Raw genomic sequence first — 15,375 nt, 5'->3', positions numbered from 1 at the left:
GTCCATAATACGGACTCAGATCCACATGGCTTCGACGCTTCTAATATTATGACCAGAAATACACATTAAAAACAGGAAGTCCATAATACGGACTCAGATCTACATGGCTTCGACGCTTCTAATATTATGACCAGAAATACACATTAAAAACCGGAAGTCCATAATACGGACTCAGATCCACATGGCTTCGATGCTTCTAATATTATGACCAGAAATACACATTAAAAACAGGAAGTCCATAATACGGACTCAGATCCACATGGCTTCGACGCTTCTAATATTATGACCAGAAATACACATTAAAAACCGGAAGTCCATAATACGGACTCAGATCCACATGGCTTCGATGCTTCTAATATTATGACCAGAAATACACATTAAAAACAGGAAGTCCATAATACGGACTCAGATCTACATGGCTTCGACGCTTCTAATATTATGACCAGAAATACACATTAAAAACCGGAAGTCCATAATACGGACTCAGATCCACATGGCTTCGACGCTTCTAATATTATGACCAGAAATACACAACATTAAAAACAGGAAGTCCATAATACGGACTCAGATCTACATGGCTTCGATGCTTCTAATATTATGACCAGAAATACACATTAAAAACAGGAAGTCCATAATACGGACTCAGATCTACATGGCTTCGACGCTTCTAATATTATGACCAGAAATACACATTAAAAACCGGAAGTCCATAATACGGACTCAGATCCACATGGCTTCGATGCTTCTAATATTATGACCAGAAATACACATTAAAAACAGGAAGTCCATAATACGGACTCAGATCCACATGGCTTCGACGCTTCTAATATTATGACCAGAAATACACATTAAAAACCGGAAGTCCATAATACGGACTCAGATCCACATGGCTTCGATGCTTCTAATATTATGACCAGAAATACACATTAAAAACAGGAAGTCCATAATACGGACTCAGATCTACATGGCTTCGACGCTTCTAATATTATGACCAGAAATACACATTAAAAACCGGAAGTCCATAATACGGACTCAGATCCACATGGCTTCGACGCTTCTAATATTATGACCAGAAATACACAACATTAAAAACAGGAAGTCCATAATACGGACTCAGATCTACATGGCTTCGACGCTTCTAATATTATGACCAGAAATACACATTAAAAACCGGAAGTCCATAATACGGACTCAGATCCACATGGCTTCGATGCTTCTAATATTATGACCAGAAATACACATTAAAAACCGGAAGTCCATAATACGGACTCAGATCCACATGGCTTCGACGCTTCTAATATTATGACCAGAAATACACATTAAAAACCGGAAGTCCATAATACGGACTCAGATCTACATGGCTTCGACGCTTCTAATATTATGACCAGAAATACACATTAAAAACCGGAAGTCCATAATACGGACTCAGATCTACATGGCTTCGACGCTTCTAATATTATGACCAGAAATACACAATAAAAACAGGAAGTCCATAATACGGACTCAGATCTACATGGCTTCGACGCTTCTAATATTATGACCAGAAATACACATTAAAAACCGGAAGTCCATAATACGGACTCAGATCCACATGGCTTCGACGCTTCTAATATTATGACCAGAAATACACATTAAAAACAGGAAGTCCATAATACGGACTCAGATCTACATGGCTTCGACGCTTCTAATATTATGACCAGAAATACACATTAAAAACCGGAAGTCCATAATACGGACTCAGATCCACATGGCTTCGACGCTTCTAATATTATGACCAGAAATACACATTAAAAACAGGAAGTCCATAATACGGACTCAGATCTACATGGCTTCGACGCTTCTAATATTATGACCAGAAATACACATTAAAAACCGGAAGTCCATAATACGGACTCAGATCCACATGGCTTCGACGCTTCTAATATTATGACCAGAAATACACATTAAAAACAGGAAGTCCATAATACGGACTCAGATCTACATGGCTTCGACGCTTCTAATATTATGACCAGAAATACACATTAAAAACCGGAAGTCCATAATACGGACTCAGATCCACATGGCTTCGATGCTTCTAATATTATGACCAGAAATACACATTAAAAACAGGAAGTCCATAATACGGACTCAGATCCACATGGCTTCGACGCTTCTAATATTATGACCAGAAATACACATTAAAAACCGGAAGTCCATAATACGGACTCAGATCCACATGGCTTCGATGCTTCTAATATTATGACCAGAAATACACATTAAAAACAGGAAGTCCATAATACGGACTCAGATCTACATGGCTTCGACGCTTCTAATATTATGACCAGAAATACACATTAAAAACAGGAAGTCCATAATACGGACTCAGATCTACATGGCTTCGACGCTTCTAATATTATGACCAGAAATACACATTAAAAACCGGAAGTCCATAATACGGACTCAGATCCACATGGCTTCGATGCTTCTAATATTATGACCAGAAATACACATTAAAAACAGGAAGTCCATAATACGGACTCAGATCCACATGGCTTCGACGCTTCTAATATTATGACCAGAAATACACATTAAAAACCGGAAGTCCATAATACGGACTCAGATCCACATGGCTTCGATGCTTCTAATATTATGACCAGAAATACACATTAAAAACAGGAAGTCCATAATACGGACTCAGATCTACATGGCTTCGACGCTTCTAATATTATGACCAGAAATACACATTAAAAACCGGAAGTCCATAATACGGACTCAGATCCACATGGCTTCGACGCTTCTAATATTATGACCAGAAATACACATTAAAAACAGGAAGTCCATAATACGGACTCAGATCTACATGGCTTCGACGCTTCTAATATTATGACCAGAAATACACATTAAAAACCGGAAGTCCATAATACGGACTCAGATCCACATGGCTTCGATGCTTCTAATATTATGACCAGAAATACACATTAAAAACAGGAAGTCCATAATACGGACTCAGATCTACATGGCTTCGACGCTTCTAATATTATGACCAGAAATACACATTAAAAACCGGAAGTCCATAATACGGACTCAGATCCACATGGCTTCGACGCTTCTAATATTATGACCAGAAATACACATTAAAAACAGGAAGTCCATAATACGGACTCAGATCTACATGGCTTCGACGCTTCTAATATTATGACCAGAAATACACATTAAAAACCGGAAGTCCATAATACGGACTCAGATCCACATGGCTTCGATGCTTCTAATATTATGACCAGAAATACACATTAAAAACCGGAAGTCCATAATACGGACTCAGATCTACATGGCTTCGACGCTTCTAATATTATGACCAGAAATACACATTAAAAACCGGAAGTCCATAATACGGACTCAGATCTACATGGCTTCGACGCTTCTAATATTATGACCAGAAATACACATTAAAAACCGGAAGTCCATAATACGGACTCAGATCTACATGGCTTCGACGCTTCTAATATTATGACCAGAAATACACAATAAAAACAGGAAGTCCATAATACGGACTCAGATCTACATGGCTTCGACGCTTCTAATATTATGACCAGAAATACACATTAAAAACCGGAAGTCCATAATACGGACTCAGATCCACATGGCTTCGATGCTTCTAATATTATGACCAGAAATACACATTAAAAACCGGAAGTCCATAATACGGACTCAGATCCACATGGCTTCGATGCTTCTAATATTATGACCAGAAATACACATTAAAAACAGGAAGTCCATAATACGGACTCAGATCTACATGGCTTCGACGCTTCTAATATTATGACCAGAAATACACATTAAAAACCGGAAGTCCATAATACGGACTCAGATCCACATGGCTTCGACGCTTCTAATATTATGACCAGAAATACACATTAAAAACAGGAAGTCCATAATACGGACTCAGATCTACATGGCTTCGACGCTTCTAATATTATGACCAGAAATACACATTAAAAACCGGAAGTCCATAATACGGACTCAGATCCACATGGCTTCGATGCTTCTAATATTATGACCAGAAATACACATTAAAAACAGGAAGTCCATAATACGGACTCAGATCCACATGGCTTCGATGCTTCTAATATTATGACCAGAAATACACATTAAAAACCGGAAGTCCATAATACGGACTCAGATCCACATGGCTTCGATGCTTCTAATATTATGACCAGAAATACACATTAAAAACCGGAAGTCCATAATACGGACTCAGATCCACATGGCTTCGACGCTTCTAATATTATGACCAGAAATACACATTAAAAACAGGAAGTCCATAATACGGACTCAGATCTACATGGCTTCGACGCTTCTAATATTATGACCAGAAATACACATTAAAAACCGGAAGTCCATAATACGGACTCAGATCCACATGGCTTCGATGCTTCTAATATTATGACCAGAAATACACATTAAAAACCGGAAGTCCATAATACGGACTCAGATCCACATGGCTTCGACGCTTCTAATATTATGACCAGAAATACACATTAAAAACCGGAAGTCCATAATACGGACTCAGATCTACATGGCTTCGACGCTTCTAATATTATGACCAGAAATACACATTAAAAACCGGAAGTCCATAATACGGACTCAGATCTACATGGCTTCGACGCTTCTAATATTATGACCAGAAATACACATTAAAAACAGGAAGTCCATAATACGGACTCAGATCTACATGGTGTTGACGCTTCTCACATTATGACCAGAAACACACAACGTTAAAAACAGGAAGTCCATAATACGGAGTTGGATCTACACAGCTTCCTATATATATGACACTTAGAACATTAAGACCCGAAAGTAGGCCGAGCTTTAGCACAGCAGACTAGCCACCAGTAGCAGTAAATCTCGTCAATCAGAAGGTTGACAGTTCAAAGCCCAGGTCAGGGTGACTGCCTGGCCTTTCAGCCCAGCTTCTGCCCACCTACCAGATCAAAAACAAATACGAGTATGAGATATATAGGTACAAATGTGAGCACGAGATAGATAAATAGGTACAGATTTAAGAAGCGGTGAGATATTCGGGCGCCCATAAGGAAATGGGTACAGTGCCTAAAGACCTTGGCCTGCACTTGAACACAATCAGCACTGACAAAATTACCATCTATCAGCTGCAGAAGGCCACCTTACTGGGATCTGCATGCATTATTCGCTGATACATCACACAATCCTACACACTTGGGAATTGTCCGACGTGTGATCCAATACAACAGCCAGCAGAGTGTCTGCTGTGGACTCACCTTGTTGTGTTTCAAATAATAATAATAATAATAATAACAACAACAACAACAACAACATACTATATCCTGCCCCTCTCCCCAAGTGTACATGGAACAGCTTACAATAGAAAAAAACAATATAAAAACAAAGGCACCCCCACCCCCCCAGCACCACCTTCTGGGTCCATCCCTCGAGGATGGCGTGGAGCCACTGCAAAGCAGCACCCCAAGTCCCATTCCAGAGAGCCAGCCCAGAAGACCATGATCAATGGTATCGAAAGATCCAGGAACACGAACAGGGACACACTTTGGCTACTGTTATGAATTGTCATGTATCTGATATGCAGGATGTATTTTTATTCACTGGACCAAATTTGGCACAATACCCGATACACCCAAATTTGAATACTGGTGGGGTTGGGGGGATTGATTTTGTTATTTGGGAGTTGTAGTTGCTGGGATTTATAGTTCACCCACAATAAAAGCATTCTGTATTCCACTAACGATGGAATTGAACCAAACTTCTCACACAGAACTCGCATGACCAGCAGAAAATACTGGAAGGGTTTGATGGGCACTGACCTTGAGTTTTAGAGTTGTAGTTCACCTACATCCAAAGAGCACAGTGGACTCAAACAATGATGGATCTGGACCAAACTTGGCACTCAATATGCCCAAATGTGAACACTGGTGGAGTTTGGGAGTTGTAGTTGCTGGGATTTATAGTTCAACTACAATCAAAGAGCATTCTGACCCCCACTAACGACAGAGTTAGGCCAAACTTCCCACACAGAATCCCCATACCTTAAAGGGACTCACTGGTGCAAACCTCCCTCCAGCTTCTCATGCTCTTCCTCACCAGCACATGCGCACCACACTGCCGTGTGTTGAGCATGCCTGCTCTCCCCTCCTCGCTTGGAGTCTCAGAAACAGCCCTCCCCTTGCTGAGAGCCAGCTGAGAGGCTGACCAAGCACAGCGGAGGAGGGCTTTTGGTGGGAGGATTGGCAGTCTGTTTCCAAAAAGGAAGAGAAGAACACGCGGAGAGATATTAATCCTTCTCTGCCAAAGGGGTTCCCAAGACCATCAGAAATATATGTATCTGGTGACCCCCCTGCAACCCCCTCACACCCCCCCAGGGGTCCTGACCCCCAGGTTGAGAAAAGCTGATCTAGATAATCAATAACTACAATTCCAAACTCAAGGTCAATGCTGACCAAACCATTGCAGTATTATCTCTTGGGCATGGGAGTGTAGTGTGGGAATTATGGTTCAATTCCGTAAATCCCAGAAATGAGTAATAAATTTTAATTGAAGTGAAAAACCAGTGGGCAGGATCACCAGTTGGGAGAGACCCACCTCCCCCCGGGCTTGTTTGGAGGCCGCCGAAGGGAAGAGGGGCGGTGAGTAGTAAAGGTTTATTAAAGTGACAAACCAGCAGGTAGGATCACCAGTTCGGAGAGACCCACCTCCCACCGGGCATGTTTGGAGGCCGCCGACAGGAAGAGGGGCGGCGGGGCGTGGCAGAAATCGAGGCCCCGGCTTAGGTGAAGACGGCGGGCCTCCCGTCTCGGTTTGTTTTTGTTCCCCTCGGCGGCCCCCCGCAGGTTTCATGCCTTCCCTGGCCGTTAGAGCTTACATCGGCCTGGTGGGCTTCCTCTGCCTGGGCTTGTAGTGCTCCCCAGCTTCCTTGTTGTTCTTCAGATGAGGTACCTGAAGGGCAAATTTGGTGAGATTTGGTCCAGTGGTTTCCCCGTTTTTGACCACCTAAGGATGACCGTAAGAAATTTATATATATAGATTATTCACCTCCATCTAGAGACCACTGTGGACTCAAACAATGATGGATGTGGACCAAACCTGGCACAAACACTCAATATGCCCAAATATGAACACAGATGGAGTTTAGGGAAAATACACCTTGACATTTGGGAGTTGTAGTCACTGGGATTCAGAGTTCACCTACAATCAAACAGCATTCTGAACCCCACAAACAACAGAATCGGGGCAAACTTCCCACACAGAACCCCCATGACCAACAGAAAATACTGAAGCCCATCCAATCCAACTCCCTTCATCAGGGAAGAAAACTTAATCAAAGCCCTCCTGACAAAGAGCTATCCAGCCATAGATATAGATATGATTCACACACACACACAGAGATATAGTATCATAGATTTGAAAGGGCCCCCTAAAGAAGGACAATTATATGTTGCATGTTCCAGAATAGCCAACCCAGACAATCTCTACATCGACACTGACAAAGAAACAAGAAGAAATACTGTTTACCCACAAGCATCAAGAAATTACATATATTAGAAACCATCACTTTCTCATTACTTTATTTTCCAGATCACCAAACTGGGCCACAGCAATGCGTGGCAGGGTCAGCTATTAATAATAATAATAATCTTTATTTATTACCCTGCCACCATCTCCCCAATGGGGACTAGGAGCGACTTACATGAGGCCAAGCCCAAATAACAATTACAATAAAGAAAAACTGAAAACACGAACAATAACAATAACATCATAATTACATAAAACATATATATATATACAAAACAATATAAAAAATAAAAAATATGCACAGGCACAATAATAATGGGTGGGCTACATGTAGTGATTAAAAGGACAAACAGATTAAAACTAATTAAAAACTCGGGCGAGATAAAAGAGGGAAGCAGGTAATTTACGGAGGCGGGCTCATTTTAGCGGGAGTTGTGGAAGCAAGCTTTCCCATGAGGGGGGACGTATACTCCAATGACAGAACTTTGAGGTAGAGCAATCATGTGGGATTATATACCTACTCATCAAAGGTGCAGCGGAAGAGCCGGGTTTTAAGGTTCTTTTTGAAGATTTCTAGGGTTTCCTAATTTCTCCCGGCAGTGAGTTCCAAAGTCGGGGAGACACAGCGGAAAAGGCTCCCTCCCTTGTACTCACTAGGTAGCTTGAGAGACTGGCAGGGGTGAGAGAAGGGCCTCCCCAGAAGATCGGAGGGCCCGAGATGGTTCATGGTGGGAGATACGGTCACAAAGGTAGGCAGGTACCAAACCGTTTAGGGCTTTGTAGGTGATAACCTGCACCTTGAATTGGGACTGGAAAATAAACGGCAGCCAGTGGAGCTCCTTAAACAGGGGGGTTGACCGCTCCCTGTAGGTTGTCCCAGTTATTCATCTGGCTGCCGAACGTTGGACAAGTTGTAGTTTCCGGGCCGTCTTCAAGGGTAGCCCCACGTAGAGAGCATTACACTAATCCAGTCTAGAGGTAACTAAGGCATGGACCACCAGTTTCATCCAAGACTCCCTGGAGTTGAGTTGGTCTCACTTCCGCTTTTTCCACCTTTGCGTGCAGACCTATCTCTTTGTGTTTGAAGAAATCTCATGTCTGGAGGTTTTTTCCTCTTGTTTAAGCGTTAGAAATAATTGCATTAGAGAGAAGCTTAGACCCAATTCTTTAAATAAATATTTTGAAACTTGAAAGTTTGAACTCTGCACCTTTGCCTCTGAAGCTCAAGAATTCTTTTGCACCTTCTGCTTGCTATGACCTGACTGCTCAATTAAGTATCCTGTTTGTATTTTTGGGTGCTCTGCTATTTTGGGAGATTTCTCAAACACAATGCAGAAGATATCCATTTCTCTCTATCCTTGGGCATGGCTTTGATAATAATTTGCACACTCTGCAGATTGAGTTGGTGACAACTATGTTTGTGACATCTTTTGATGGGCTTGTTTGAACAGGCCAAAGGGCAAGGAGCTGGACAATGGTTACTATTACCTGATCTTCTCGAGACTCTTCCTCCTCCTCCTTCTCCTCCTCGATGCCTCCTGCAGGTGCCAAGTCATCCAGGCTCAAGACATTCACCCGGAAATCTGCAGCAGGAAAAGGAAAGAGTGCTCCACTCAGCGCAGGCATCTCATCTCCACTTCAGGGGAGGGCAAAACATTCGGCTTTGCTGCGCTTTTACAGTTTGTAGCTTGGCTCTTTCCGTACATTGGCATCACCTCCAGTCTTTTCACAAGACCACAAATGGGGTTCCAGGTAGAGGTTGTGGGTTGCTCCCACACACCTGCAACACTAGCCAGGCCACCAGGGTCAATATTTTATTAATATTTTATGCAAATATTTTAATAAATATTTCTGTAAATATTTTTACTAATATTTGCAAATATTATGAATATTTGTGAATATTATTATGAATATTTCTGCATTTAATTTACAGAATATTTCTGAGAATATTGATAGAAATTTTTGTTTAAATTTCTGTGAATATTTCAATGAATATTTCTGCAAATATTTTAATGAATATTTCTGCAAGTATTTTACAGACTATTTCTGAGAATATTGATAGAAATATTTTTTACAATTTCTGCTAATATATTTAATGAATACTTGTGGAAATATTTTAATGAATATTTCTGTAAATATTTAAATGAATATTTCTGCAAATATTTTCCAGAATATTTTTGAGAATTTTTATAGAAATGTTTTTTAGAATTTCTGCTAATATATTTAATGAATATTTTGCAAATATTTAATGAATATTTCTACCCATATTGTACTGAATATTTCTGTCCAAAAGTGGCAGGCTAAAACCCTGAACCTCAATCAGTGGCTGAGACCAGATGAGAGACTCCCTCCTGGGCACACAGAAGATGGGGCGACCTGGAAGGCACTGAACAGACTGCACTCTGGCACCACGATATACAAAGCCAACCTTAAGAAATGGGGTCGCAAAGTGGAGTCCACAGCATGTGAATGTGGAGAAGAGCAAACCACAGAACATCTAGTACAATGCAACCTGAGCCCTGCCACATGCACAATGGAGGACCTTCTCACAGCGACACCAGAGGCACTCCAAGTGGCCAGATACTGGTCAAAGGACATTTAGCAGAATGCTAAGTTTTTAAACTTTGTTTGTGTTTTTAAATACTGTATATACTCAAGTATAAGCCTAGTTTTTCAGCCCCTTTTTTAGGCTGAAAAAGCTCCCCTCGGCTTATACTCAAGTCAAGGTTATTTATTATTTTACTCCGTTATTAGTATTACTTTTATTTCATGTATTATTTTACTCTCTTTATTATTATTACATTTACAGCATTTACCCTATTATTATTATTATTATTATTATTATTACATGTATTATTTTACACTATTTATGATTATTATTACATTATTTTATTTATTATTGCATTTATTATTCTACTCTATTATTACATTTATTATTCTACTCTATTATTACTGTTATTATTACATTTCCATTATTTTACTTTATTATTATTATATTTATTATTTTACTATCTTTATTATTGTTGGAAGGATACATAAGTACATTTACATTGAAGATATGTAGGAGCCCCCGGTGGCGCAGTGGGTTAAACCCCTGTGCCAGCAGGACTGAAGACCGACAGGTCGCAGGTTCAAATCCTGGGAGAGGCGGATGAGCTCCCTCTATCGGCTCCAGCTCCTCATGCGGGGACAAGAGAGAAGCCTCCCACAAGGATGACAAAACATCCAGGGGGGGCAACGTCCTTGCAGACAGCCAATTCTCTCACAACAGGAGCGGTTGCTCCTGACACGACAAAAAAAAAAAGATATGTAATGATTTAATCAGAGTTGGACAGTCTTATCTCAAATTAGTGTTTTATGTAAATATTAAAAAACATTTCACTTCCTGATGCCTCAATTAATGTAATTTTATTGCTATCTATTTTTATTTTGAAATTTACCTGTGGTGGCTGCATTTCCCACCCTCAGCTTATACTCGAGTCAATACATTTTCCCAGTTTTTTGTGGTAAAATTAGGTGCCTCGGCTTATATTCAGGGCAGCTTATACTCAAGTATATACGGTACATTACAACTGTACCCTCGGTCCTCTTCTGACACAATGAGTAAATAAATTATTATTATTATGAATATTTCTGTGAATATTTTTGTGAATATTTCTGAGAATATTTGTGCTTCAACACACACACGCATACACGCATGCACATGCATCCAAAACAACTCTTCCGTTGAACACGGGGCAACTGGATCAACTGACCGCTGTCAGAGGAGGCGAAGGAGGCGTCTTGGTCCCGTTCGGAGAACAACTCATCCAGGGATCGGATGGCGCTTTGCTCCTCCTCGAGGGAGGGCCCTTCCAGGCTGGGTGTTGCAAACAGATGGCTCCCTTGTAGCGATGGGGAGTAGGCCGCTGCCCTGCTGGGGGGTCGCAATGAGGCAGCAGGGGGTGGAGGGTCCTTCTTCTGAGCAAAGGAGAGAGGAGGACAAAGAAAACTTGCTTACTATACAATTTGTATCTCACGTTCTCCAACGCTTGCCCTGGTACATCCTAACGATCCAGAGCTACTGAAGAAAGACACAAGAGTCCAAGGCAAAGCATCATCAGTGATGTGGTGCCATCTTTCCCTGGCTTGTGGCATCGCAGCACTTCCACTGCAGAGACCCCCAACAACCACTGAAGCTTATTAGAATCATATTATTAGAATGATGCATTATTTATTTATTTACTTCCTTTATATGCCGCTTTTCTCAGCCCTTGGGCGACTCAAAGCGGTTAACAATAGCAAAATTCAATGCTCAACATCATAAAAAGAGTTTAAAAACAGCTAAAAACAATGATATAATAAACAATCAGTTAAACATAACTATAACATCTCATTAGCGTTTCATAGGTAGAATCAAGATCCAATCTCATAATCCGTTTTTCCATGTTCCTATATTCAATACACTGCCTATTCAAATGCCTGCTCGAACAACCAGGTCTTCACTTTCCCCCGAAATGCCAACAGGGAGGGGGCCGATCTAATTCTGTAGGAAGGGTGTTCCACAGCCGAGGGGCCACCATTTAGAAGGCCCTGTCTCTCGTCCCCACCAGATGTACTTGTGATGCAGGCGGGACCGAGAGCAGGGCCTCCCCAGACAATGTCCTAGTGGGTTCATAGGAGGAGATGCGTTCGGACAGGTAAGTTGGGCCACAACCGTTTAGGGCTTTATAAGCTAATGCCAGCACTTTGAATTGTGCCCAGTAGCAAACTGGCAGCCAGTGGAGCTGGCGCAACAGAGGAGTTGTATACTCCCTGAGCACTGCTCCTGTTAGTAACCTGGCTGCCGAACGTTGGACCATTTGAAGCTTCCGAGCCGTCTTCAAAGGCAACCCCACGTAGAGAGCGTTGCAGTAGTCTATACGGGATGTAACCAGAGCGTAGACTACTGTGGCCAAGTCAGACTTCCCAAGGTACGGGCGCATCTGGCGCACAAGTTTTAACTGTGCAAATGCTCCCCTGGTCACCACTGAAACCTGGGGTTCCAGGCTCAGCGACGAGTCCAAGATCACTCCCAAACTGCGAACCCTTAAAGAAGGACAATTATATCTTGCATGTTCCAGGGTGGGCAAACCAGACACTCTCCACATCAACACTGACAAAGAAACAGCAAGAAATACTGTTTACCCACAAGCATCAAGACATTACATATATTAGAAACCAACACTTTCTCGTTACTTTTTTTCCAGATCAACAGACAGGCCACAGCAACGCATGGCAGGGGATAGCTAGTATATATATCTATATCTATATCTATCTCCCTTTTGGATTGTGGTGTACAGAATTGACCAAAGCCGAACAGAATGGCACCATGACTTCTTCCCTCATTCTGGACACTAGACTCCTTTGGATGCAGCTCAAAATCCTATTGCCTTTTTGAGCTGCTGCATCACACTCTTTGTTGGAAATGACAACCTTCTTCATGCCTTCTCTAGCAATGTTTATCTATGATCTTGTTGCTTACTGTTTCCTGTAGGTATGTTCAGGTATGCAGCTTCCTTTACTCTATGGTTCCTGAGAAGTTACAAAAGGGGCTGCAGACCACATGCTTTTATTCTCTCCTTTTGACTATGGGACCTATTGATAGCTGTTTTGTTATACGAGAAATGCCCTGGCCGGGTGGCACAGAAAATTATCTCAAACATACCTGAAACTGGACTGATAAGTTTTGTACCTGTGTATGCTGAACACACGAAGGTTGTAAGTAAACCAAACATGTTATTTCCATCAAAGTCTACTTCATTTTTGTCTCTTGAGCACATTATATGAAACAAGTTGTTTTATGGGAGAGTACCTTTTTGGGCCCTAAGAAAATAAAAACACTTCTAAAGCTCTGCTGTTTTTTTTTTATGCACTGGCAAATCTTTGTTTTTCTGACAGATCAGGGATTGCTGGTTATTCAGTCTAACAACTGAAACCATTGCCTTGCATAATTATATCTGGTTGTATACTACAAGGGGAGACTCTGCTCGGCTCTTCTCTAAAAGGTTATGTTCTCCAATACTCTTGGCTCATGTTCTACTTGTTGTCCACGAAGATCCCTTCTACACTGCTATATAAACTCCAAATTACGTAATTTGAACTGGATTACATGGCAGTGTGGACCCATATAATCCAGTTCCAAGCAGATAATCTGGGATCCGATCCTGGGATATAGGGCAGTGTAGAAGGGGCCGAAGACTCCCAGTTTTTCCCCCCCAGCTGTATGATGTGTATTCCCAAGTGGAGGTGATGTGTCCGTGGGAAGGGGCAAATGGGGGAGCCCAGCAGAGAGAGATAGCGAGAAAAAGAGAGGCCCACCTGCCTGCCCTCGGTGTCTCGGGAGCCCCTCAGGACAGAGTCAGGGTCGGAGGAGGAGAGCTCAGAAGCATCCAGAAGGGCAGCCAGGTGCCTGGCGCCTTCTTCCCGACGACGGAAGATTCTGCTCTGGATCTGTGCCGCTTTCCTGAGGGCAGGGCTGGGCCTGGCCGGTGGGGCAGAGAGGGGCCCTAGGAGCCTCTGCAGGGCCGGATCGGGGCCCAGGGTCCCCAGGTCATCTGTGGCCCCAGAGGCAGGCTTCTGCTTGAGGAACCGCCTGGGCTGCCGGGAAGCGCCTTCCTCCTCTTCCTCCTTCAGACCTGTCCTCCCATTTGATGCTAATGGTAGGATTAGGCAACAACATGAAAAAACAAGATTTTAGCAGGACGGGCAGTGATCGCATGGGGTGGGAAAGGCGGGGTGCTGGGGGGGAGGGGAATGACTATGGAAAATCGGAATAATTACCTTGACAATCAGGCCTGACATTATAGCATGTTTAATTCAGGAGGATATGCAGGAGGAGAAAATAATAATAATGCAATATGCAGGATAATATAATAATAATAATAATAATAATAATAATAATAGTTTTAGAACACAATACACCAGACATTATGATTGTGGAACAGAAAAAAGTCTGGATTATTGATGTCGCCATTCCAGGTGACAGTCGCATTGAGGAAAAACAACAGGAAAAACTCAGCCGCTATCAAGACCTCGAAATCGAACTGCAAAGGCTCTGGCATAAACCAGTCCAGGTGGTCCCAGTGGTCATTGGCGCACTGGGTGCCGTGCCAAAAGATCTCAGCCGGCATTTGGAAACAATAAACATTGACAAAATCAATGGCAAAATACCACCTCACTTGGATCTGCACACATTATTCGAAAATATATCACACAGTCCTAGACGCTTGGGAAGTGTTCAACTTGTGATTTTGTGATACGAAATCCAGCATATAGATCTCGTTTGCTGTGACATAATGTGCTTTTGTGTAAATAATAATAATAACAACAACAACGTATGCAGGAGGATAAAATAACAACCACAATAATAATAATACAATATGAAGGAGGATAAAATAATCATAGAATTATAGAGTTGGAAAAGACCTCATGGGCCATCCAGTCAACCCCTGTCAAGAAGCAGGAAATAAATAAGCCGCTTGAGTCCCCTTCAGGGTGGAGAACAGCGGGGTAGAAATGTCATAAATAACTTATTAATAATTATTAATAATAATAATATGGTACGCAGGAGAATGAAATAACAACAACAACAATAATATAGTACACAGGAAGATGAAATAATAATAATAATAATAATAATAATAATAAGGTATGCAGAAGGATAAAATAGTAATAATAATAATAATAATTCTGTATGCAGGGGGATATAATAAGGAGGAGAAGGAGGAGGAGGAGGAGGAGGACAAGGTACACAGGAGGATAAAATAATAATAATAATAATAATAATAAGGTACACAAGAGGATAAAATAGTA

General features: G+C 41.7%; 1 protein-coding gene across 2 annotated transcripts in view; it reads right to left on the bottom strand.

Annotated features, from left to right (window-relative positions):
- The window catches only part of CXH19orf44 (chromosome X C19orf44 homolog), a 52,092-nt gene that overhangs the window by 32,181 nt on the left and 4,536 nt on the right, over positions 1-15,375 (bottom strand). Inside the window, exons 3-5 of one of the 2 annotated variants that reach the window (XM_060784829.2) lie at positions 13,882-14,216; positions 11,298-11,499; positions 9,031-9,125 (exon numbers count right to left, since the gene is read on the bottom strand). In XM_060784829.2, the coding sequence (XP_060640812.2) occupies positions 9,031-9,125; positions 11,298-11,499; positions 13,882-14,216 (632 nt within the window). Of the gene's footprint in view, positions 1-9,030; positions 9,126-11,297; positions 11,503-13,881; positions 14,217-15,375 lie in introns of both variants that reach the window. The other variant, XM_060784828.2, reaches the window with a different exon arrangement.

This window comes from Anolis sagrei, chromosome X (assembly GCF_037176765.1).
Source record: "Anolis sagrei isolate rAnoSag1 chromosome X, rAnoSag1.mat, whole genome shotgun sequence".
Lineage (NCBI taxonomy): Eukaryota > Metazoa > Chordata > Lepidosauria > Squamata > Dactyloidae > Anolis > Anolis sagrei.
Note: the sequence above shows the minus strand (reverse complement) of the source record. Positions and strands in the feature narration are given on the sequence as shown.